Below are 25,077 nucleotides of genomic sequence, written 5' to 3' on the forward strand. Positions count from 1 at the left end.
TTCATTACTAATTTTTCAGTTATTAATTTTGTCATTCCATTTCAATAGCTTGACTTGAAAAGTACTGTAGATTTTAAAACATTGCAAGCTTGTTATACTATATAATGTGGAGTTACTGGAGTAGACTTCATAAGTATGGTTTACTGGTGTCCAATCTAATTTTACTTTAGGTAACGAAAATGTTTTAAACAAAATGTCCAGTGCCAGTGGCAAGTATTGCATATTTTTTTTGAGAACTATACTTTGTTACAATTACAAAGGTTAATATTAATAGGTTTCTTGCTTAAGCATAGTATAGACAGGTTTTACTGTATTTTGTAGGGAACTAAAAGGTGAAGGTGAAGAAGAAGAGGACGAAGAAGAAGGAGAAGACGAGGAAGAAGGAGAGGATGAAGAAGAAGGGGAAGACGAAGAAGAAGGAGAAGATGAAGAGGATGAGGAAACTACACATGAAGAGATAGGTATGGAAATTGAGAATTGTTTATCAAAATTAAAGAGAATATTAACATATATGTGAAGGTTTTTAAAATGGTATACCTAATTTTCTGTCTATGAAGGAAAACTTGTTATTGGAGGAAAAGCAACCTAATAAGTTAGGAAATAATGAATTTAAAAATAAGTACTGATGTTACAAAAAGGATTAAATTTTTTAGATTTTTAGCTCACCTGGCTGAAAGGCCAAGTGAGCTTTTCCCATCACTTGGCGTCCGGCGTCGGCGTCGTCCTGCGTCCGTCGTCGTTAACTTTTACAAAAATCTTCTCCTCTGAAACTACTGGGCCAAATTAAACCAAACTTGGCCACAATCATCATTGATGTATCTAGTTTAAAGTTTGTGTTTAATTACCCGGCCAATCATCCAAGATGGCAGCCATGGCTAAAAATAGAACATAGGGGTAAAATGCAGTTTTCAGCTTATAACTCAAAAACCAAAGCATTTAGAGCAAATCTGACATGGGTAAAATTGTTTATCAGGTCAAGATCTATCTGCCCTGAAATTTTCAGATGAATCAGACAACCCATTGTTGGGTTGCTGCCCCTAAATTGGTAATTTTAAGGAAATTTTACTGTTTTTGGTTATTATCTTGAATATTATTATAGATGGAGATAAACTGTAAACAGCAATAATGTTCAGCAAAGTAAGATTTACTAATAAGTCAACATGACCAAAATGGTCAGTTGACCCCTTTAGGAATTATTGCTCTTTATAGTCAATTTTTAACCATTTTTCGTAAATATCCATGATCTTTTACAAAAATCTTCTCCTCTGAAACTACCGGCCCAAATTAAATTTAACTTGGCCACATTCATCATTGATGTATCTAGTTTAAAGTTTGTGTTTAATTACCCGGCCAACCATCCAAGATGGCCGCCTTGGCTAAAAATAGAACATAGGGGTAAAATGCAGTTTTCGGCTTATAACTCAAAAACCAAAGAATTAAGAGCAAATCTGACATGGGGTAAAATTGTTTATCAGGTGAAGATCTATCTGCCTTGTAATTTTCAGATGAATCAGACAACCCATTGTTGGGTTGCTGCCCCTAAATTGGTAATTTTAAGGAAATTTTACTGTTTTTGGTTATTTTAAGGAAATTTTACTGTTTTTGGTTATCATCTTGAATATTATTATAGATGGAGATAAACTGTAAACAGCAATAATGTTCAGCAAAGTAAGATTTACAAATAAGTCAACATGACCAAAATGGTCAGTTGACCCCTTTAGGAATTATTGCTCTTTATAGTCAATTTTTAACCATTTTTCGTAAATATCCATGATCTTTTACAAAAATCTTCTCCTCTGAAACTACCGGCCCAAATTAAATTTAACTTGGCCACATTCATCATTGATGTATCTAGTTTAAAGTTTGTGTTTAATTACCCGGCCCACCATCCAAGATGGCCGCCTTGGCTAAAAATAGAACATAGGGGTAAAATGCAGTTTTCGGCTTATAACTCAAAAACCAAAGAATTAAGAGCAAATCTGACATGGGGTAAAATTGTTTATCAGGTGAAGATATATCTGCCTTGTAATTTTCAGATGAATCAGACAACCCATTGTTGGGTTGCTGCCCCTAAATTGGTAATTTTAAGGAAATTTTACTGTTTTTGGTTATCATCTTGAATATTATTATAGATGGAGATAAATTGTAAACAGCAATAATGTTCAGCAAAGTAAGATTTACAAATAAGTCAACATGACCAAAATGGTCAGTTGATCCCTTTAGGAGTTATTGCCCTTTATAGTCAATTTTTAACCATTTTTCTTAAATATCCATGATCTTTTACAAAAATCTTCTCCTCTGAAACTACCGGGCCAAATTAATCCAAACTTGGCCACAATCATCATTGATGTATTTGTATAAAGTTTGTGTTTAATTACCCGGCCAACCATGCAAGATGGCCGCCATGGCTAAACATAGAACATAGGGGTAAAATGCAGTTTTTGGCTTATAACTCAAAAACCAAAGCATTTAGAGCAAATCTGACATGGGTTAAAATTGTTTATCAGGTCAAGATCTAACTGCCCTGAAATTTTCAGATGAATCAGACAACCCATCAATTGGTAATTTTAAGGAAATTTTGCTGTTTTTGGTTATCATCTTGAATATTATTATAGATGGAGATAAACTGTAAACAGCAATAATGTACAGCAATTTAAGACTAAAAAATAAGTCAAATGACCAAAATGGTCAATTGACCCCCTAAGAAGTTATTGTCCTTTACAATCAATCTTTAACAATTTTCATAAAATTTGTAAATTTTTACTAACATTTTCCACTGAAACTACACGGACAAGTTCATTATAGATAGAGATAATTGTAAGCAGCAAGAATGTTCAGTAAAGTAAGATGTACAAACACATCACAATCACCTAAACACAATTTTGTCATGAACTGTCTGCTTCCTTTTTATTTAATTCACATATACCAAGGTGGGCGACACAGGCTCTTTAGAGCCTCTAGTTTTGTTAGTGTTTAAAGCCACTTTTAACATTTTTTTTTATATCATGGTGGACAGATTTTATAAGAGTAGAAACCTAGACAGGACTATGGTCAGGAAAGCTGACAACACTTGTTCCAAAACAAAATTGAAGAGATATTTTTCTTTTTAAACAATAAGTATGCAAATCAAATTGAAATTTAAAATTTTATCTAAAAAACTCAATTTTAGGAAAGGGCAAACCAGTTGAGAAATTAAAAATAGAAAGAAAAGATGATGATGAGGAGGAGGACGAGGATGAATATGAGACAGACGAAGATGAATATGAAACGGAGGAAGACGAAGCAACAGATCAGTAAGTAAAGACGTGCTTACACTTGTATGTAAATTTGTCTGCCATTACTTAAAATCACACAAGTTTCTGTAAAATTTGACATCACAATTTTATAAATTTGATGTCACAAATAAAAAAAAAATCTGAATTTACAGTTTCAACATATATATTGCCATCGAAGTCACAATTAATTTATTTGAGAAAAGTATTCAATAATTCACAGGCTTTAATAATTTTTTAAAAATGAAAATATTTTGTAAACTCAGTAAGAAACCTACAGAAACAAAGAAAGAGAAAATGCAGAAAGAAGAGAAAGAAGCTGACGAGGAAGAGGAGGAAGAAGATGATGATGAAGAAGAGAATGAAGATGAGGAAGAGGGAGAAACGGAGGACGATGATGAAGAAGAGGAGGAGGAGGAAACAGAAAAGAAGGGAAAGAAGAAAAAGAAAAAAGATGCAGCAGAAGATACACTTGAAGTTACCACTGGAGTGAGTTACATGTTATGAATAATAGAAATAACTTTAAGTACTATCATTTTACATGACAATGATTATATTTTTTCATAATACAATCCCAAGGCAAAACTGGCAATGATAATTTGGGGTAAGACAAAAAATCTTTAGGCAAAGAAAAACTTGTTCTATAATAACTGTCAATAAGGGTATAAAATTCAAAAGAAGTGAAAAGATTACCAATGAGGTAAATATCCACCAGATACCAAATCTCTAGATGTATGCAAATATAGGCCACTGTACTGCCTTTAACAATGAGTGATATGATAATGAGTTTTGTCTTATGTTTATGATAGTCTAGACCACTTCAAATTGATTTTTACATGTTTTTTTTTTTATTTTAGGCTAAATTTCAATGTTCATATTCATTAAAATTGTATAAATTTTTAAGCTTTTTTATTTAATTTTTTTAGGGACGAATGTTTGAAGCTGTGTGTGAATATGCAGGAGACCAACCTGGAGATTTATCATTTAAAGTTGGAGATGTATTAACTATTGTACAAACAAGGTAGGTAGTCACTCTTCTCTCAGAGTTATCTCCCATTCAGTATTTATAATAATTTTTCCCATTTTATATTTTTTGGATTTTTTATAGCCCTCAATATGTTTGATTAAGAATTCTATTTTGATATAATGATGTCTTTTGTACATTTTCAAACCAACTGTTTGCACAAATTAAGGAAGATAAAACTGTTATTAAAAATAATTTTCAACATTTTACAAATGGCATGATATAAATCACAATTAATTTCCTGGTAAGATGTTATCTGCTTTTGTTATTTAATCAATCCTTCAATAATGCCAAGGATATACACAAATACTACATGATGTCATTTCCGTAAAATAAATTCAGAAATGGTGTTGCATAATTTGTTGCTTGTTCTGATCATTCCAAACTTCATTTTGGATGAAGTTAAAACTAAGGAAATAAGTTGAAATACTGCTTCATTGCATTCAAACTCTAATAGACATTTTAAAAGCATTAGTCAAAAAGCTATTAAGAAATACAGTGGATTTATTTATTTTTGTGGGTATTTATATTTTGTAGATTAAGAAAAACTAACATTTTCGTTGATATTTGATATCATGGTTTGCCAAAGACTGCAAACATTATAAAACTGTAATTTTTTAATTTTAATTTGTAATTTCCCTGTACCTTTGAAAAGCATGATAATGGTTTCTGACAAATAATAATGAGTCCACATTAGTATTGTTTTACAAGAAAAGACATCCATGTTCATCCATGTTCATCTTAACTTTATTATATTACAGGGAAGATGGTTGGTGGGAAGCAGAGAATGAAAATGGAGATAGAGGAGTGGTGCCCTCTACATTTTTACAAGTAAGAATAAACTTATCATCAACATCAATTAAATTTTCCAAGCCAGACTCATCTTAGCATTGATGTACAAAAGGCTCATCAGTAATGCTCAGATAAAACAATCGGAACATAGAATTAATTTATAATTCATAAAATAGATGAAATATTTTCACCTTTGTTTTTTTATTATAAAAAAGTAGATGTGGTATGATTGCCACTGAGACAACTATCCACAAAAGACCAAAATGACACAAACATTAACAACTACAGGTCACTGTACGGCCTTCAACAATGAGTAAAGCCCATACCGCATAGTCAGCTATAAAAGTCCAAGATAAGACAATGCAAAACAATTCAAATGGCCTTATTTATGTAAAAAAATGAACGAAAAACAAATATTTAACACATAAACAAAGGACAACCACTGAATTACAGGCTCCTGACTTGGGACATTGTCTTTATATAGTGTTATGTTGTTTAATGATATGTTTTAGACATTGACAATTATTTTATCTCCATTTTCTAAGCATTTTACATTTGATTGCAGGAATATAACAAGTACAAAGATTTACAGAAAGATGATGGTATGTAAAACAGATAATGAATAAGTGTTACGCAATACATACTGCTTAGCTCAAGGGGAAATAACTCAAAGTGAAAGAGCTAGGCCAACAAAAATAATGGAGTTTACATTTTGAAAATCCTTATCCAAATCATCAAGATGGGGGCCAATTTGAAGTATTTTCAGTGTAAATAATGTTAATGAACTGCTGTTTTGTACTATAATCATTAGACATTTTAGCTGAAAATGTTCAAAACATGCAATTTGAAATTGTGAATTATTTCCCTTTAACATTCTTTTGAAATTTTTTTTACCAATCTTAATAATATGATTTATTTTTATATTTTAATAATGTAGCCAACAAAATATGAAAAGGCTGTTGAAGTTGAACTAACCAATATAAATCAATTTATCACAAATGAGAACTTTTTGAACCTATACAAATTATTTTCATAGGCAAGATGAAACTCTAAATTCTAGGAAAATTTAAATCCTTGTTGAAAATAGAAATCTTTGTTTATGTACAGAGTTATTGGTGTAAATATAATCATGAGTATAATCCCTAACCACATATAAATCAAATAGCAACTTAGTTTTACATTTACTCTAAACTAAACACTTGATTTGCTAATTCTTGATTACTAAGGGTTCTTCAATAAATGATCATTTAATTTCAATGCCCACCAGCATGAAGAGGATTGGTGAGGGTGAGGGGAAGTAACTTCAATTAAAATGTTGATACTCGGACAGATAATGCTTGTTATACGGTATGCATGTTTCATTATAATAAGTTATATTACAGATGAGGAGGAAGAGGAGGAGGAAGAAGAAACAGGAGATCAAGAAGGAGGGGAGACAAGTAGAAGGTATACATATAATATTTGCAATATTTCAAGTCAAGACTGATGAGATGAACAGTTGGTCTTTTTCTGAATATTTTAATTAATGAATACTAAAATTTATAATACATGTATCTCAGTCAAATACAGTGAAATAATTTCACTAAAACATCACTAAACATTTAATGGGAGGGTTCACAATTGGGCCTTTGAAACATAGCATTATGGTTAATTTTATATTCCTTTTCCATTTCATTAGGAAGTTTTGATTTTGATTCCTAAGTGATCTACAGACAAACCTTTTGTATAATAACAAAACCTAACACATTACAATACTAGCAATATTAAAATCATTACAATACTAGCAATATTAAAATCATTACAATAATTTCTGAATTTCAATATTCCTTTTTCTAATATAATCTCAATGTTGAAATGAATTGTCATTGATATGGTTATATTTATAAATTTACTGTTATAAAATTTTAGAATTATTTGAAATACTAAGGCTTTTCTTCCTCAGGCAGAGATGACCTAGTAGCTGCGTGTCTGGTGTATATTCTAAATTTAGTCCTGGTATCTATGATGAGTTTATTTGCATGTATTTTTGTTTCTTATTTCAGTGGTAAAAAGCATTGGGGAAGTATCAAGAAGGCTGTCAATGAGGTATGTTTAATTTAATGGACGCCATGTGATTAAATTTTCAGTGGTACAATGTTTTGAAAAGATGGAAAAACATTAGAACAGGATTGCAGCAGTATTTTTTTTTTTGTAATAAGCAAACCAAAATTCATCTATTTTCTTTATTTGAATAAAATTTAAGAAAGTAGACCTAGATTAAAGGGACATATCTCTGAAAAAAGTCACTGGTATGTTTATGTCAACCATTTTCATACATATATTGTAAGCTTTTTAAAAACACAGATTAATTTATTTCTGTTTCTAATGGGTGCTTAAAACAGTATTGGAAAAATTATCTATTACCAATTCATTACTGATTTTAGAATAAAATCCTCCTGAAAAAGAAGTTTATCAGCATAAACACAAAATTTTGGATTACAAAAAAAGTGCTTCAAAGAATCAGTATGCTGCAATAATCCTGTTACACCAAATTCATCACGTCTGTGTATTGACATTTGGTTTGACTTAATTATTTTATGGTTTAAGTTTGCTTTTTTTCAATGGTAATTAGTTAGAAAGTAAGATATGCATGTTTTTTTGGTAATTGTTTAGGTTTGTTAGATACATGTATTTTACTGAGAATTTCTATAGGAAGCACTGATACATGTTTATAAGATCTTCTTAGCTAGATAAATTTCTGAATTAACATTTGGGTTTTTAGTGACACAAAGTTTAACAATCATGACCGTGTTTAACAATTAACACAGAACCATTGATCACATGTTATTTAATCAGAGTTCGTGAAAAGTGGCAGTCCTCAGGATTTTACCACCAAAATTTTGAATAGGACTGACACACTTTTAGTATTTTTCAATAGAATTAATATTGAGGACCAGCAGATTTTCTTCAAGGATCACCAAAGAAAAAAAGATTTTGCAAACTCTGTTTAAAAGCATTATATTTTTAAAGATTTGGATAAAATCAATGATTTTCTTTTTTTCTAAAAAGAAAGTCTCTGTAAATGTGTTGTATGAAAAAACAGTATATTTTAAGGATATAAACATATTCAACTTATCGTTTAATTTTAAGGGTCTATAATGAAACTTGGTATCATCTTACAACTATAACACAACATCATAAAAACAAAATATTTAAACTACAGATTTTTGGTTGAGACAGGTTGACAGTTTCATGGGAACACTGATGCTCAATTAATCTTTTTCTGTTAGGAAAATGTAACCCTTCTTTTCATGAAAGTATCTCTAGTTAAATGAAATGATAAACAGTTATTAATGATAGTTAAAAAAATGTTTCCTGGTATACACATATACATGTACTTAATAGTCATTAATTAAATTGCCTCTGACAAGAAATATACTCAGATCTCAAAATTTGTGCTTGAAACAGGAAATCCAAGTAATAATAGTACTCAATTTTTTTATGACTGATAGTCCTTATATTTATAAAAAATAAACTTTTCATACATAATGTATTGGCCCTGTTTTTTCAGTATTTGCCCTGTTAGAAAAGCAATATTAACTCTTGATTTATATTGACATTGGAATGTTTTCAGTATTGCACATGGTGAATTATCTGTATTAGGGCTGAATTGCTCATATCATTTAGTAAATAAAATTAAATTACACAATCAGTTGCTCATTGTTTGGGCTGTTCCAGAAATTGTTATGTTCCCCAATGGAAGACACATTTTTAACCGCCAGCACCCAAAGAATTAAAATAAATTAAAACAACACTCTCTTTGCATTTTTGTATTTCAAATACAATACAACTACCCACGTAAATTTGAAAAAAAATGCTTTACCTAAGAGGGGCATAGTATTTTCTGGAACAGCCTTTAACAGTTTTCTGAGTTTGGTTGTACATGTATGTGTTTTGTGTGAAGTGTTCTAATTAATCAATATTCACAATAAATGTATTTGTAAATAATAAAGTCATTTAGAGATAAAAAAGTGAGTATAAATGAGTGTTCTCTCATATTTAATTAACATTCTTTTCCTTCAGATCTCTGATAAAATAATTCTTTAATACACTAAGAGGACTTCTGAGTCCATTCTTTTTAAAACTAACAATATTTTTCAGGGGGATAGATATCTCTCTTTTTGAGTGGATCATATTATATAATTTAACAAATTTTGGATTAAAAACCTTATAATGAAGATAAATTGTTTTGTTTGCTGCACCCGTCATTTCTTTATGAAATTAATGTAAAAAAACAACATTGTTTATTTAATTTTTTTCACAAACAAACAAAAAATGGCTTCTGCATAATCTGTTTGTTTACAAACGGACAATCTTTTAAATATATGATGCATTTCTCTTTCCCTTTTTTCAAGAATTAAAAGGACAACAGCAAACAAAGAATTTTGTAATGATGTTATTGTTTTAAAATATTCTAACATAACTAACAAGAATTATAAAAAAAATCTATATTGTCTGCTTTGAATTCTTTTCCCAAATATTGACTTTATTTTAGCCTTTTTTGGGGCTATCTGCGTTTAAATCATATGTTGCAGCTGTTTATTTATTATTTCATGTATGTAATCCTAAATTTGTGATGTTTTATAAGGACTTAAAAGATGAGGTAAGGGATAGTCTATAATGTCACTGGACACAGTCTGACATTTCTGTCACATTTGTCATGGAGTTCTATCACTTTTGTCCTGGAGTTTTTTCAAAATCGTCCTTGAGTTGTCACACTTATCCTGATTTTCTATCACAATGATAAAGATCCTAAATCACATCACTCTCACTTTCTAACTATAAAAAATATTATTTTTGATGTGAACACTGTAAACTTTTATGAATCTTGCTAAAAATACAGTTGGGCAATGCAAAGTTGACTTTTACCACACATATGATTATAACTATTTTTAACCCTTTCCTCCATGGATTTTTTTTTCACATGCTTGATTCGCATAGGATATTTTGGAATGAGATCTAGTTGAATTATCAGTCTGACAAATAGTTTGTATGAAAACTAGAAATTTAAGTGTGTATACAGATAATAATTTTTCAGATAGATATTGAAATATAAATCATATTCCTGAGGGGTAATAACAAGCAGTGGCGTATCCAGAAATTTTCATAAGTGGGGGCCCACTGACTGACCTAAGAAGGGGCCCGCTCCAGTCACGCTTCAATGATTCCCTATATAAGCAACCAAATTTTTTCCCTAAAAGGGGGGATGGAGTCCCCTGCCCCCCCCCCCTAAATCCGCCTCTGATAACTATAAATATCAGGTAAAATTATATAGCCACTGCACTATAAAGGCCAATATGGTTAAATTTAACACCCACAAGTTATTTCAATTATTCTTTAACTTTCAAGACATTAAAAAAAGTTTAGGGAAGGGTTTAATGATTAAATGTCTACAATAAGAGTGAAAACAGCTTATACTGTTTCGCAAATATAAGAATAAGGAATATTTCAGGACTGCTTATATCTGAATGAATGCTCATTTTCTACAATATTATTGTGTATCTTTTTTTTTTCTTGCACTTAACCCTTTTTTGCTTTGTTATTTATATAACGTTATTATGATGTTAAATTTCAGTATACTCATATGAACCTTAGGCTGATGGTAAACAATGTTGGCATATTGCCATTGGTTTTTGTTATACAATTTTACTTTCAAGTCCTTTTTTCATTGTGTGCATGATACTTTTAAAATGTAAAAAGTTCTGACAATTTTGTTATTTATGTTGTTTTTATATCTTTATTTAAGATATCAATTCAATTTAACAAGTAAAATAAAAAAAAAATGCCCACAATAAAAATTTACCCATTAACATATACTTTGACACCTTAGACAGTTAAGTTATTAGCATTTATGTCACACGTACTTTATTCATAGTCAATTTTAAATATTCAAAAAAAGTGAAAGTAAAGTCAGAGTTCACGAAAAGTAGTGGTCCTCATCATTTTACCACCAAAGTTTTCCATAGGACTGACACAATTTTAGTTTTTTTCAATAGAATTAATAGTGAGGACTAGCAGATTTTCTTCAAGGGCTACCAGGGAAAAAAAGATTCTGCGAACTCTGGTCAAGGACAATGCAAACCCAGTGGGAGATGCTTTATACCCTGTTTGCATCCACTTGTTTTTACTTTGAATACAGGTCATCCTAAGGTCCAGATTAAATTGACCTTGTAAGAGGGGGCGTTATAATTAAGAAATAATTCCTTCGTGTCATGCTCTATGCTCATTTTAACATGGGTAGGCATTATATTTGTCGATATTTTACACTGAGCGTTAGCGAGGTGTAAAATGTGGTCAAATATAATGCCTACCCATGTTAAAATGAGCATAGAGCATGACACGAAGGAATTATTTGGATTCTAATAGGACAAATACAGTATTTTTATAGGTCGAAGCGTACGAAAATACCGTAAAATTTGTGGCTTTTCCCGTTTCCTCCCAGAGGAGTTTGTGCATTACATTTCATATTTGATAAGTTAAAAAAACTATGAACAGGGTAAATATATATTGTTTTATAAAATTATATAATAAAAATTTATGCTAGCTGCTTAAATATATACATTTTAAAGATAGCTATGGAAATAACGTTAATATACATAGTAAGTTTGTGCGCATGTGTCAAACATATTTTTTATGCTCATTAGAACACGGCTTTGTTACAAAGCGTAATAAGGACGTCATATTAGAATTTAGTTTCAAAATGCATTTTACAAATTTCCTGTTTACAAAACTTTGAATTTTTCGAAAAACTAAGGATTTTCATATCCCAGATATAGATTACCTTAGACGTATTTGGCACAACTTTTTAGAATTTTGAATCATCAATGCTCTTCAACTTTGAACTTGTTTGGCTTTATAATATTTTGATATGAGCGTCACCAATGAGTCTTATGTAGACGAAATGCACGTCTGGCTTACAAATCCTGGTACCTTTGATAACTATGTATAACTAAAGAGGTACATAGAAGGTATCCGAACAAGACAGGTTTTTCTCTTTGTAGAGGTGATATTTATATATGGTAGGTTTGATTGTTTTATATTAACTGAACATTGGGATTATACAATTTACAATATTATATCTAAACTAAATCAAATAACTATGTATAGTTAGGATGTTAATTTAACTAAACTACAAATATTAGTCTAGAATTGTATACTTTAGAGATATAGACAGCCTAAAATTACGTCTTCTGATGAAGGGACTGGATGTGTTTAACATATGATTTATTTGCTATTTCAGACAAGTGCCACAGATGTTCTTCATGCTTTAGGAGCAATGCCTTCAGGATTTAGACCTTCTACATTGAAACCTTTATCTGTCAGAGGTACAGTTGATATAATAATTTATTTTTAACAATTTTAAATAGTTTTGTAAAGAGTTATTTCCCATTTTTAGTATGTTTTCGATTGAACAGTTGACCTATATCTGAACTTTTATATTTTTGTATTTACATCTTTTTATTCACATCCCTTTGTATGGAAAGGTACTTAATTTGTATGTACTAAAAATAAAAATTTCAAATACAAATTGAAATTGAAAGTTACATACTTGTTCCCTTTTGACGAATGTGACCATAGAAAAAAATATACCCTGTTCTAGACTGTATAAAATAGATGCTGTTCTAGACCTCGGTTCTAGACTTTAACTTAAACAGCTGAATATTTAAAGCGATCCTGTACTAGTAAAAAAATACTTTCAAATTGTTAAAAAAAGACCCTGTTCTAACCAGCAGGGCATGAAAAAACAACCCTGTTCTAACCAGCAGGACATGAAAAAGGGACTCTGTTCTAATCAGCAGAGCACAAAAAAGGGACCATGTGTTGTGGCACACTCATGCCACTAAAAATATAAGAAGTAACCCCGGGAGAAGGACATAGAAAGATGGTCTCCTACCTTTTTTACCACATTTTAATATGTATCTTTTAATTTATTTCAGATGATACATACAAAATGAAGAATTACTTGGCACCTAAACTTAGTAAATCTAACTTGTTCTATAGAGATCTATTCTATGATCCTACAAAATCTCAGGTAAAAAAATGCTTTTTAAAATATATTAGTTAAAATATTCAAAAAAAATATTCAAATCTTAAGTGAAAAATATTACTAAAATTTCTGATATTCGAAAAAATCTTATTAATGAAAATGTTGGTTTTTTTTGCACTTATATTTATTTTTATAAGAAAAATGTTTACTACTGAACTGATCGTGTAAATAACATAGAACAATTATATTTTACAGATAATGCCAAGAAATAGTAAATTTGACAGAGTTATAACTATAACAAGTTGTAGACAGATTCCTACACCATCAAAAGGTAGTACAATCTTTTTACAAGCAAAAAGTTTTTAGATTTCTACAGAAGTATATACATCAGCATTGAAATTTTTCTTATTTTATGTATCTGACAGCACACTTTTGTCCTTATAGATGGAATTTCTTGGTCAAACTTTTCATATTTGCTATTTAAAAAATAAAATACACAAAATATCAGAATCTGGTTTAACTTATTTCTCTCAAAATTGTCTGGAAATTTTTTAAGTAAATGCCTTTTAATAGAGTTTTCTAAGATATTTAGTGTAGAGTTGAGATAATTTGGGCACACAGTAAAAAAAATGATTTTGAAAACAGAAGAAAATTAATAATGTAAATACATGTAATGACTTTTAGTTGTGTGCATCCTTGTCCAGGTGAATATTTGTCTCATTGGTCAGCATACTCTGTCTAATTATTTTCATATCAAAGACTTCTTAAACACTGACCACTTAGGGGATTATGGGTAATTGATTGACTATGTTTATCATTTCAGCTATTTCTGTACGGTCAAGATATGTCCGAGTTTGTTTGTTTGATGGACAAAATGTAAGTTGTGCTTGATTGTGTGTTGTTCCAAATTCGATACATTTTTTTAAAGACTTTGAACATTAAATCAATCATGATATGTAAAGCATGTGCATTCATGTTATGTATTCAATGGATAATTTTGCATGACTTTAAGTATGGCACATTGCAATAATTCTGTACATGCATTTGTATTTTAAGAATAAAATTTTACAAAAATGAAACTCATATATTGTAACAGCTCTTCTACAAAATCATGTTAAGCAAAACTTTGATCAACTTGCTAAGTTTGATTGGATGTTTTTAAACGACAGGTAAGTAGTCTGTTTACTATATACTGGAATGTGATTGGACAATAAACATTAACTTCATTTCATGTCAATTTTTATTGTCCAATCAAATCCCAGTATATATAAAACAGATTGAAACTCTGCAAACCTATTGTTTACAAACATCCCCAAACATAGCAAGCAAGTTGTTCAAATGTTTGCTTTGCATGCTTTTATAGAAGATCTGTAATCAACATTTAGGAGGTAACTGTATTGTATTTTAAGCTCCAACGGCATCAACTGGGGATTTGATGGTTGCAAATTAAGTTTACTGGCGACGCTTTGGCGGAGACAGTAAACGGGTATTTGCAACCATCAAATCCCCAATTGATGCCGTCGGAGCTTAAAATACAATAATGTTATCTCCATTCTAATGAAACTGACAGAAAACAACGTTTAAACATGTATTTAAAATCTGTCATATGCCGTCTGCGCTTGCGCGTACGTCCCATAGCATCAATTGTCAATTGATGCCATGTAAATAAGTGACGTTATCCAATCAAAATGAACGTTATAAACGTTGTTGCATTAGAATCTGAATTTACAGTTTGCAAGTATATTTGATGACAGAATGTTGATTTACAAAAGTTTGACATTAAAAATCACAAAATAATTTGCTGTGTGTTTTCTTTGCCATTACAATGAAATATTTTTCAGTTTATACAAGTCTGAAATTCACTGAATACAATATATATCTAAATAATGATTTATATATGTGTTTTTTGTTGATTTGTGTCAAGTTTAGGATATTTCTATTTTCTTTTTCAGGTATTAAGTAATATTCATGTGTTGAAGGTGAATTCTGTGGACAAAGAAGAAAAGACCTGGTCATTTACCACAAAAGTAAGACAAATTCTAATGTTGTTTTCATTTTACACTAACTCCATTCACCTCTTCATTTAACAACTGAAGATTCTAGAGTTTTTATGCTCCACCTAAGGATATTATGTTTTTAAGTCTGTGGGTCCCTTTGTTTTTGAGTAATTATTTTTTGAGTGAGACATGTCCAAGATGTTCCTAAATATATATGTGTTTAACAGGAACAATTCAGGCTGCTACTCTTCAATTGCTACTTTAATGTTTGGAAGCCTAGAAAAATTGTCAACTGCTCATTCAAAATTAGTGTATATCAATGCCATAAAGCTTTCAGATAACTTACTGTCTCATAGAAAGAGCACTAATCAAAAGCCTTGATTTGTCACACTTTTTTGTATCCTACAAAGAGTTCAGGCTTTCATGTTTTGTAAACCTTATACCGTATAGCGGGTTATTTTCGCGGGTGTAAAATTTCGCGATTTTCATTGAACAAGGTATACGAAATATTTTGGCAGTTATTATTTAAAAAACATTTATTAATACCTTTGTATGTACACCTTTCATTTGGCGGAATAAATTTTGGTGATTTAGTTCTGTCCATGAAAATAAGCGAAAATTGGCACCCCGCGAAAAATAACCCGCTATACGGTATATAAACTAAAACATTAACACATATATTTATATTTAACAGATATCAGATGTAATGGATCCTTTACAACACGCTGAAATATTTGTCAGAACCAATAAACTTCCAGAAAAAATAGGTCAGTAGGTCATAGATCATTAGTCTATAAGGAAATATATATTGTTTTAAGCCAAGTGACCGAAACAGGTCTCTAAAGTCAGAAAACCTGAATAAAACAACAATTTCTCTGTAATTGTAATAGTTAATCTTGCATTTTTGTCAATTGTTCAGCAGTTGCAGGAAAAGGCCCTTTATGCCAAATGTTTCACCACAAACAACAGCTAGGGTAAAATTTCAGCATAATGGGCCAACCTTAAATAAAAACAATTCAAGCCACCATACAGTATTTCTATTCAAATAGGTCATACTGCAATTCTTTTGAATTGGATTGCGAAAGCAAATATTTGTTTTTTCCTGTAATGAAATATTGTATTGATATACAAAACTTATTACTTGAATTAGTTATATGCTTGAAGATATACAATAACACACTCAGACAGGTTTATTCAAAGTTTAACTTGTGTTGCTTTTATTTTAAGATAACGAGATTTCAACAATTCTTATCAATGTTTGTTTATGCTTCCATGTTATATATATATCTTTATTCCCTCCAATAATGAAGAGCATTAGTTAGATAGATAGTTAAAGTAAAGTTGGAGGATAGGATAATATATTTACAAACAATTATTACTTTAAACTTGGTTTAACATTCTTTCTTTTGTTTTTGGAAGGAATATTATTTGAACTTGGATTTACCTTTGTAAGAAATGTAAGTATTCTTTATCAATACTTTAAAATTCCTCATTTAATAATAATTTGATTTGAATAAAACCAATTGCAAGAAATGTATATATACATGTACATATATTGTTATTAATGATTAAAATTTTAAGTCCTAGTTAATATTTTTAGTTGGAAACCATGATAGTTATTCTTATTGCTTTATTTATATTTTATATTACAAGTCCAAACAATCACTTCACTACCAATTTCAATCCAATTTTTATATATAAGTTTTTCATACTTTCAGCAATTAAATTATTTGAGTTTATAAAGCTATGCATTAATCTTTAAAATTAATTCAATGTGTGGTTGTTGCATTTATATGATTTTAATGTATTAAAGAAAACGCCACTAGAAGAGTTATCTCCACTTAGCATTGCAAAAAAAAATATTTCTGTAAGATTTTAATTGCTTTTCACATAGCCTTTTTACTACAATAACTCATTCCTACTCAAATTGAAACAGTTAATAGGTATTTATCATTTATATGATAAACAGTTGTTACACAAAATGATGTAAAAGGACAGAATTTGTTTTGTAAGCACTAACTGCATATATAAATGTACTTACTTATAAAGTTTGTAAACAAGTAAGCATGATGCCGCTTTCTGGCTCGGCTATGATAATACATGTACATAATATAACATGCTACTTTGATAATAACAGTCAACGGACACCGAATCTAGAGTAAGTATCATAATAAATGGACTATAGCAAAAATAGTACTTCAGTAGATTAAGTATCAACAAGATGTTCTAATTATTAAATATATGTTCGTAGGTTTGATTAGCTTGAAAGAAATGCAAAAAAATGGGGATTTTTTCTATCAAGAAGCAGTGTCTATAGATTTTGATTTTGTTAAATTGGGGAATGTAAATATAACGCTGCCACCTCAAAATTTAATACTAAAATTGAGAATAGAAATGGGGAATGTTTCAAAGAGACAACAACCCAACCATAGAGCAGACCACTTTAGTTATTTTTTCAGTGAGTTCCCACATTTTGAAAGTAATATAAGTCAGAAAAACGTAGTATTTGAAAATAGCAATGCATTTATTCCATATGCATAAAAAGATATAGTTTTTGCAATAGTTCAAATCACTGTATCACTAACTTAGTTGTTATGGCAACACTAAAATGTTATTATTCACCTCCACCAATTATTGTCTCCCTTTGCTTGTAAAAATGTCTGCATAATTTAGTTTATTATTTTAACTTTTAAGATGACAACATCAAGAAAGGTAGTAGTTTTGTTGTTGAAGATTGTGATTGAAAATATTAACCTGCAGTGTGATCCACACAATGAATTGGATATTATGAAAGTGGCATTTTAAACACATTATTTATTACCTTTGAAAATTAATTCACATAAGTTACTTCCCTTAGAACATTGTTTGTTGTTGGAGATTGTGATTGCTACTATTAACTCACAGGTTGATGCACAGGATGATGTGGATATGAATGAAGCATTTTATACCTTTTATCACCTTTGATATTTAATTCACAAAAGTTACTTCCCTTTGAGCAATGTGATTGCAAGAATATGGGATCTCCTAGAAATTCACAAAGAGTTATTTCCCCTTGAACACTGGGATTGCACAAATATTGTTTCACCTGTAAATTCACAAAGTAATATCCCTTTTAAATATTTATTGTATTTTGTATTACATTTGTAAAGTAATTCACAAAAACTGATTGATTTAAAGTACAAATTATAATCCACTGTATGCTAATTATTTATTGCTTACTTAACATTATACCTGCTGCATGTCAAAGTTAAATAAGAGATTTGTTTATATTTTAGCATTGCTAGGCAACAGCAAAATTATAATGTATAAAGATCATCATATTTAAATTATAACATATAAGAGTGAAACAATATACTTAGTTTCTCCAAAACCTTGTGGTTAAATTGAAGCACATATTTTAGATTGTGTTCAAAAATTTCTTTGGCAGTCTATTATCTGATGCTGGTTTATAGTATTTATCAAAGGTTCCAGGATTATAATTTAGTACGCCAGAAGTGTGTTTTGTCTACATAAGACTCATCAGTGATGCTCATATCAAAATATTTATAAAGCCAAATAAGTTCAAAGTTGAAGAGCATTGAGGGTCCAAAATTTCCCAAAAGTTGTGCAAAATACTGCTAAGGTAATCTATGCCTGGGATAAAAAAAATCCTTAGTTTTTCGAAGAATTCACAGTTTTTTAAACAGGAAATTTGTAAAAATGACCGTAGTATTGATATCCATGTCAACACTGAAATGTTGACTACTGAGCTGGTGGCATCGACCCATAGTGGTAATCTATGCCTGGGATAAGAAAATCCTTAAGTTATCGAAAAAGAAAAAAAATTCTTAGTGGGTCCAAATTTTAATGGATTGAGGAAAGACTGTATATTAGTGGATTTTGATTTTGTGGATTGCCAAAATCTGCTTTAAAGACTGCAGATAAAAAAATAATGCATCTTTGAATTTTGAAATTTGTGTTTCACCTATATTCACAAAATCAACAAAAATTGATACCCCACAAAAAATTATAAATCTGTAGATATTTTTATGTATGGAAAGTTATTTTAAGTAACATGGCTTATGATAGAAACATGATTTTATGTCCTTTGTGTTGCACCCATTGTGGTATTTTTGTTTGTAGAAATTTGAATTTTTAACTTATGTAGTTGCTTGTAAATAAAATTAACAGTTCAAGTATAATGTGTTACCATATTTAAGTTAGGACAAACAATGTTTTTAACATTTAAGGAATGACTGTAATATTTTTTCTGTATATGAAGAAATAGCCACTCTTTTATAAAAGCAGCACAATGTTTAGCCAGCAACAGTCGATCAAAAGATTAAACAATAATTTTATTAGCTTTTCTCTAGAGGAAGCTATTTAGAAAAAAGATGATAGTGGTTGAATTTGTTGACCTTGCTGAGGTCATTTGTCATGATGATTCAGGTTAATAATTCAAGAGTTAATTGAGATTGATCTGAACTATTTAAATATTCTCTGCTATGGGTTTTTATTTTTATTGGTACAAATATTAGTGAACTTTAAAGGAAAAGTTGTATTTTCATGGATATTTGAATTCATGGTTTTGCCAAATTCTGCACACAATCCTAAATAGAATTTGTACTTCCTTGAACATTAAAAATTGGTGTTTTTTTTCATCGTGTTGTTCTAAATTTTATGGATTTGGTGGGTTCAGGTTTAACCAGAAATTTTAATGTTATATAAAATACAAATTCCTATGGGCTTTTGTTTAGAATTTGTCAAACCATACATTCAAGTAATCATGAAAGTTTATTTTTTCCTTGACAAATGAGAATTGGTTCCTTTAAAATTAAATGAAACCGTAGTATCAGATTTTTCCAACAGCCCATGTGAGGATGTGACATTCTGGTGGTATTCACTACTTAGAAAAATATGGACTCACAGTTTTGTAGTTTAACTTTAGATATAATGTGCTGTAGAATAATATGTACAATTTTAAGATATAACTATTAATTACACCTCATGTAAGAATCCTGGATTTTAATTGGTTGATAGCCAGCATATTTTTCACCAATTTTTCACCAATTTACTGTATTCAAATTAGTATTGTTCTTACGGCTTGGAAATTTAACATTCTCTCGACAGGTATTTTTGCAAATACCCCTCCTTAACATGATATATCTGTTTGATATTTTACATACATGTATAAATGTTTTTTCCATCATAGTCGCACATAGTATTTTTATCTATAGCTTTTTGAAGACCTTAATTTTTGCCTATTTTTCAGAGCACTGAAGAGCCTGGGGAGTGTAGTTGTGGGTGGGTTTTACTGGATCTTTATGAACCCACTGGTGGTCTGATCATGAACAAGTAAGTATGGGGATCCGATTCCTGGTCTGTAATTTGATCTGTAATTGACCGTACCCAGAGATTTGGAAGTCTGATGATTAACAAGTGAATCTGGTGATTGTTAGGTTGTGAAAGTACAGAAGAAAATGGGACAGGAAAGACAAGGGACTGAACAGATTGTTAAGAGAAAGATAGGATGTAGGAAAGGGAGGTTATTTTTAGAGCAGTGAGGGCATAGGAAAGGGAAGGCTGTCATTTTGTGTTTATTCTTGTTCCAAATTCCACAGGAACAGTTTAACAACTTTTGTTAGTAGTACTTACTTTGCTTTATTTTCTATGACCTTTATTAAAAGTATTATCCTTAGTTCCTATGATCTTAATGACAAAACCATGTGCATCACACCATGTTGACCCCCCATGCGGTATATTGAGCCCCTACTGTGGACCTTGGGTTTCAGAAATCCAAGCTATTCTGGCTCCTTAACAGTGATAATACTCCAATAAGTAGTTTGTAGGTATTTAACATAACATAACAACTTTATACATCTGTTACAGGACTTTTGATCTATATGTAAACGGAGGAACACCATATGAGAAGAATGTAGAAGTTGATCCTGCCATTAGTCGTAGAAGTAAGTTACACAGTATATATTTGACTTTTTAATCTTTTGTATATTTTTATGCCATACTTAGAGCCAATATGTTTTTCAGTCTGTGCCTCTGTTTGTTTTGAACGGTTGACTGATTGTCCATCCGTCTGTCCCGCTTCAGATTAATCATTTTGGTCTAAGTAGTTTTGATGAAGTTGAAGTCCAATCAACTTGAAACTAGGTTCACATGTTTCCTATGATATGATCTTTCTAATTTAAATGCCACATTATAGTTTTCCCTCAATTTCACAGTCCACTGAACATAAAAAAAGGTTAATGGGGTTGGGGCATCCGTGTATTATAGACACATTCTGTTTTACCTTTATTTCATATAACTTGATAAACTTGATCTGTGTCATTAACCATTATCTTGATGTATGGTAGTAGGTTAAATGTATTTTCTAAAAACAAACGAATTCTATAAATTGACAATTATATAGTTATGATATGCTAACGTAGATTTATTGCATAGTTGAGATTTTGGACTTAAAGAATTTGAATTGGAGAATCTCTTTGGAAAGATTTTAACATGGAACAACACAGGGAGGTTTAGAATAAGAATATAAATTATATTTACTCTGTATGTATGTAGATAATTATTTATTTGTTTATTTTTGCAGCATGTAAGTAGTGTGTAAATGCATTTGTGAAGCACCTTAATCACATTGATATGATTGTCCAAATATTCATAATCTCATTGTTACAAAATAACCTCAATATTCATGTGCATTTTTAAAGCAAATTTGCAGGTCTGCATTGGATTCAGTAATGTTCACTTGGTGCTCATTAATTTCTTGCATAAACAACAGAGTGTGAAAAATGAGAAAAATAAGATAAAACAAGTACTTGCACTATTCCTGTCACTGTTTGTGGTGAAACCTACCTAATTTGTTTGTCATTTATAACAATTAACCTATCGTTTTTGTTGGTGTGATTGTTATTTTGTAATTAAGCGAAAAACAAATTTTAGTTTCTGAAGATATCTTCATTTCCTGTTTATGATTTGGAACAATATTTGTATCTTATCCTTGCATAAATATACAAGCACCTTAATTTTATCATGCCAGATCAGCTTTCAATAATAATATAAAATTTAGAATGGAAATGGGGAATGTGTCAAAGAGAGAACAACCCGACCAAAGACCAAAAAGCATCCAAAAGGCCACCAATAAGTTTTCAACACAACAAGAAAATCCTGTACCTGATGCCGTGCTTCAGATGGCCCTTTAACAAATATGTATACTAGTTCAGCAATACTTAACTCCAAAACTTATAAATGAACTAAAATTAAAAATCAAACAAGATTAGCAAAGGCTAGAGGCTCCAGACTTTGGGAAAGGTGCCAAAAATGTGGTGGGGTAAAACAAGGACATCTCAATCCTCCTCCTATACCTTGAGCCAATGAAGAAAAACAAACACACAGCAATAGGCACAGTAAAACTCAGTTTTAAAGAAGAAACAATGAATTACACTTATGTTCAGTGCAATATCTAAAATCTAAGTAATTTTACACACATGATTTAATAGTAATATGTATTGATCCTGTCAAAAGAAGTATTTGAGATGAATTTAAATATATATCAATCGTCTTTCCCTATGCCTATATCACCCTGCTCTGTCGCTCAGTAATTCTGGTATCAATACCAGGCATTATCAGCGACGTCACAATGTGAGAGAAGAAGTTATCAGCGACATCACAATGCAAGAGGAGTTGTTATCAAGCTTGCTTTTGTCAAGGGTAAAACTGTCTTAGTGAGTGAGAAAAAGACCAGTTATAGAAAGATAAACAGATAATTAGGTTTTCTTCGTATAGATATCGTAAAATATCAGCCGCTCAACACAATGTGAAACTTTTTAGCTCGTTCACTATGCTCACTTGACAAAAAGGTTCACATTGTGGCTCGTGACTGATATTTTACGATATCATTGTGTAGAAAACCTGATAATATGTATATATATAATTATTTTTCAGCTACATCCAATGCCTTCATGTCACTAATATCTGGTAATAAACAACCAAGACTAAACATCAAGGTACAGGTTCCTAAAAGGGAACTCAAAGAACAGTTAGAGTAAGTTTATTCCTTATCAAGAAATAAAATCTTGACCAGTATTTTTTTTCAGTATTTTAGTTATTTCTTGAAAGCTATTTTTTAGCTGTTTGTCTGTTTACCGGCTTATTTATTTGATAGTTAGTACTTCTTGAACTTCTTTGTATTTCTGAAAACATATCAACTTATGAAAAACATAGCTTTAGGATGCTTATGTTTTAAAGAATAATTAGTTTATTTTCTAAGAAAGTCTTATTTAAATGTCGTATATGCAGTAAAATAATTACAATATAACTCCATGCATTTCAAAATAGTCAGAAAAATGTTATTTTTACAGTTTACTGCCAGACATTCTGATAGGAAATGCATCATTGATTAGCATGTATTCATACTATCGTCAAATCTTAGCAGACACATTACTGAAAGATAGAGTAGACCTTGAATCTACAGGTAAGTTGTGTTTATGCCCCACCCTATACCTAACATACATGTTTTTACGCTATTTTCATATCTCAGTTCATGATGAAGTCATGAGTGAAAAGTATATGGAAAAACGTTTTTTCCAGTTAATATTTGTTAAAAAAGTAAAATTTTGACAAGAAATCATTTTTTACTCAAACGAAAAATAGAATAGCTGAATTTTGAGGAGACAGGTTTCAAAGATGGAAAAGCACTCAATAATATATTTCAAACATGTTAATAAATGAATTCAAGCCGAAGAATTTGATTTTTTACGATATAGGTTTCAAAGATGGAAAAGCACTCAATAATATATTTCAAACATGTTAATAAATGAATTCAAGCCGAAGAATTTGATTTTTTATTTTAGAGTTGATTCACAGTCCCTTCCTTGCTACATTCCCTGCAACTGCTGACCAGATGGATTTAATGAAGATATTTAGAGTGAGTTTACACACTTTAACTTACATATAACATTGAGATGGTATTTATTCAAATATGTCCAACAGTCACAAACACACAAAAAACACCTACTGCTTAAAGTGAATTAAGAAATGACAATTTGTAATTCTCAATAAGTTTAAGACAGTTATGGTGGGACTGCATGAGTTGCTTCCCTTGTGATTATAGAACCAAAATCATGTAGCATTGCAATGCTTGGAAGCTAAACAGCCAATGCATTTGCCTGCTTGAAAATTAATCTTAATGTATAAAAGTAGCATCAAAACATCACATTGTCAAAATAAATCCCAATTTCTTTAAAACTTGATAGCATTGATATCGTTAAGCAAACTTTAGTTTTATGTTCTTTTTACACACCTAAATGAAGTCATGCATTTATTTTAGTGATTGCTAAACAATGGGCAATTAATGTGGCATGAATTTAAAAATAAAAAGATGTGGAAGGTATGCTTACCAAGGAGACTAACAATCCACCAAAGTTCAAATAAAGTGGATGCAAGATTGATATTTCATGAAATTCTGCAGATTAATTCCAAACCTTTCAGTTACAGTTTTCTTAATTTTTCTATAACCAAAAAAAAAATAAATGTATTAAAGTATCTGCTGTAGAAAATGTCAGACATTTATTATGATTCTGTTGACAGGAAGCTTGGATAGAAAGAACAAAAATCATCAGGGCACCAGAAAAGGTAAAAGATAAAAATAGATTTAGTACATTATTTTTAGTTTAGTATCTATAGTATAATTTAAACTGTTCTGTACACTGAGTAAAAAAAATAAAAAATAATTTTAATTTCATATTTCAAAAAAAATTTAAATACATTAGTGTAACCCACATAAAATAAATTTTTAATCAACAAAACTAATATTGTAAAGTTTATTTCCTCACATTTGTTTATTTTTAATGTCATGTTGGGATTTTAGTTACTGTGGATTCATTTATTTTCGTGGGTACTAATTTTTCGTGGATTTACGAAAACTTGCATGTTCATGGATATTTTATTTCGTGGTTTTGCAATAGTGTGTATACA

General features: G+C 30.3%; 1 protein-coding gene across 5 annotated transcripts in view; it reads left to right on the forward strand.

The window, feature by feature from the left end:
• LOC134710024 (nephrocystin-1-like) overlaps positions 1–24,802 on the forward strand; it is a 28,299-nt gene extending 3,497 nt beyond the window's left edge. Inside the window, exons 7-30 of one of the 5 annotated variants that reach the window (XM_063570171.1) lie at positions 322–461; positions 3,170–3,293; positions 3,539–3,761; positions 4,199–4,293; positions 5,058–5,127; positions 5,654–5,690; positions 6,471–6,534; positions 7,131–7,173; positions 9,081–9,098; positions 12,368–12,452; positions 13,065–13,159; positions 13,370–13,445; positions 13,938–13,990; positions 15,067–15,141; positions 15,806–15,878; positions 16,531–16,568; positions 17,249–17,269; positions 17,806–17,823; positions 20,363–20,445; positions 20,980–21,056; positions 23,047–23,146; positions 23,463–23,575; positions 23,955–24,028; positions 24,691–24,802. In XM_063570171.1, coding sequence (XP_063426241.1) covers positions 322–461; positions 3,170–3,293; positions 3,539–3,761; positions 4,199–4,293; positions 5,058–5,127; positions 5,654–5,690; positions 6,471–6,534; positions 7,131–7,173; positions 9,081–9,098; positions 12,368–12,452; positions 13,065–13,159; positions 13,370–13,445; positions 13,938–13,990; positions 15,067–15,141; positions 15,806–15,878; positions 16,531–16,568; positions 17,249–17,269; positions 17,806–17,823; positions 20,363–20,445; positions 20,980–21,056; positions 23,047–23,146; positions 23,463–23,575; positions 23,955–24,028; positions 24,691–24,777 — 1,882 coding nt within the window. In that variant the 3' untranslated portion in view covers positions 24,778–24,802. Of the gene's footprint in view, positions 1–321; positions 462–3,169; positions 3,294–3,538; positions 3,762–4,198; positions 4,294–5,057; positions 5,128–5,653; positions 5,691–6,470; positions 6,535–7,130; positions 7,174–9,080; positions 9,099–9,715; positions 9,731–10,702; positions 10,730–12,367; positions 12,453–13,064; positions 13,160–13,369; positions 13,446–13,937; positions 13,991–15,066; positions 15,142–15,805; positions 15,879–16,530; positions 16,569–17,248; positions 17,270–17,805; positions 17,824–20,362; positions 20,446–20,979; positions 21,057–23,046; positions 23,147–23,462; positions 23,576–23,954; positions 24,029–24,690 lie in introns of all 5 variants that reach the window. The other 4 variants (XM_063570172.1, XM_063570170.1, XM_063570173.1 and 1 more) reach the window with 4 other exon arrangements.
• The last annotated feature ends 275 nt before the right edge of the window (positions 24,803–25,077 follow it).

This window comes from Mytilus trossulus, chromosome 3 (genome assembly GCF_036588685.1).
Source record: "Mytilus trossulus isolate FHL-02 chromosome 3, PNRI_Mtr1.1.1.hap1, whole genome shotgun sequence".
NCBI lineage: Eukaryota > Metazoa > Mollusca > Bivalvia > Mytilida > Mytilidae > Mytilus > Mytilus trossulus.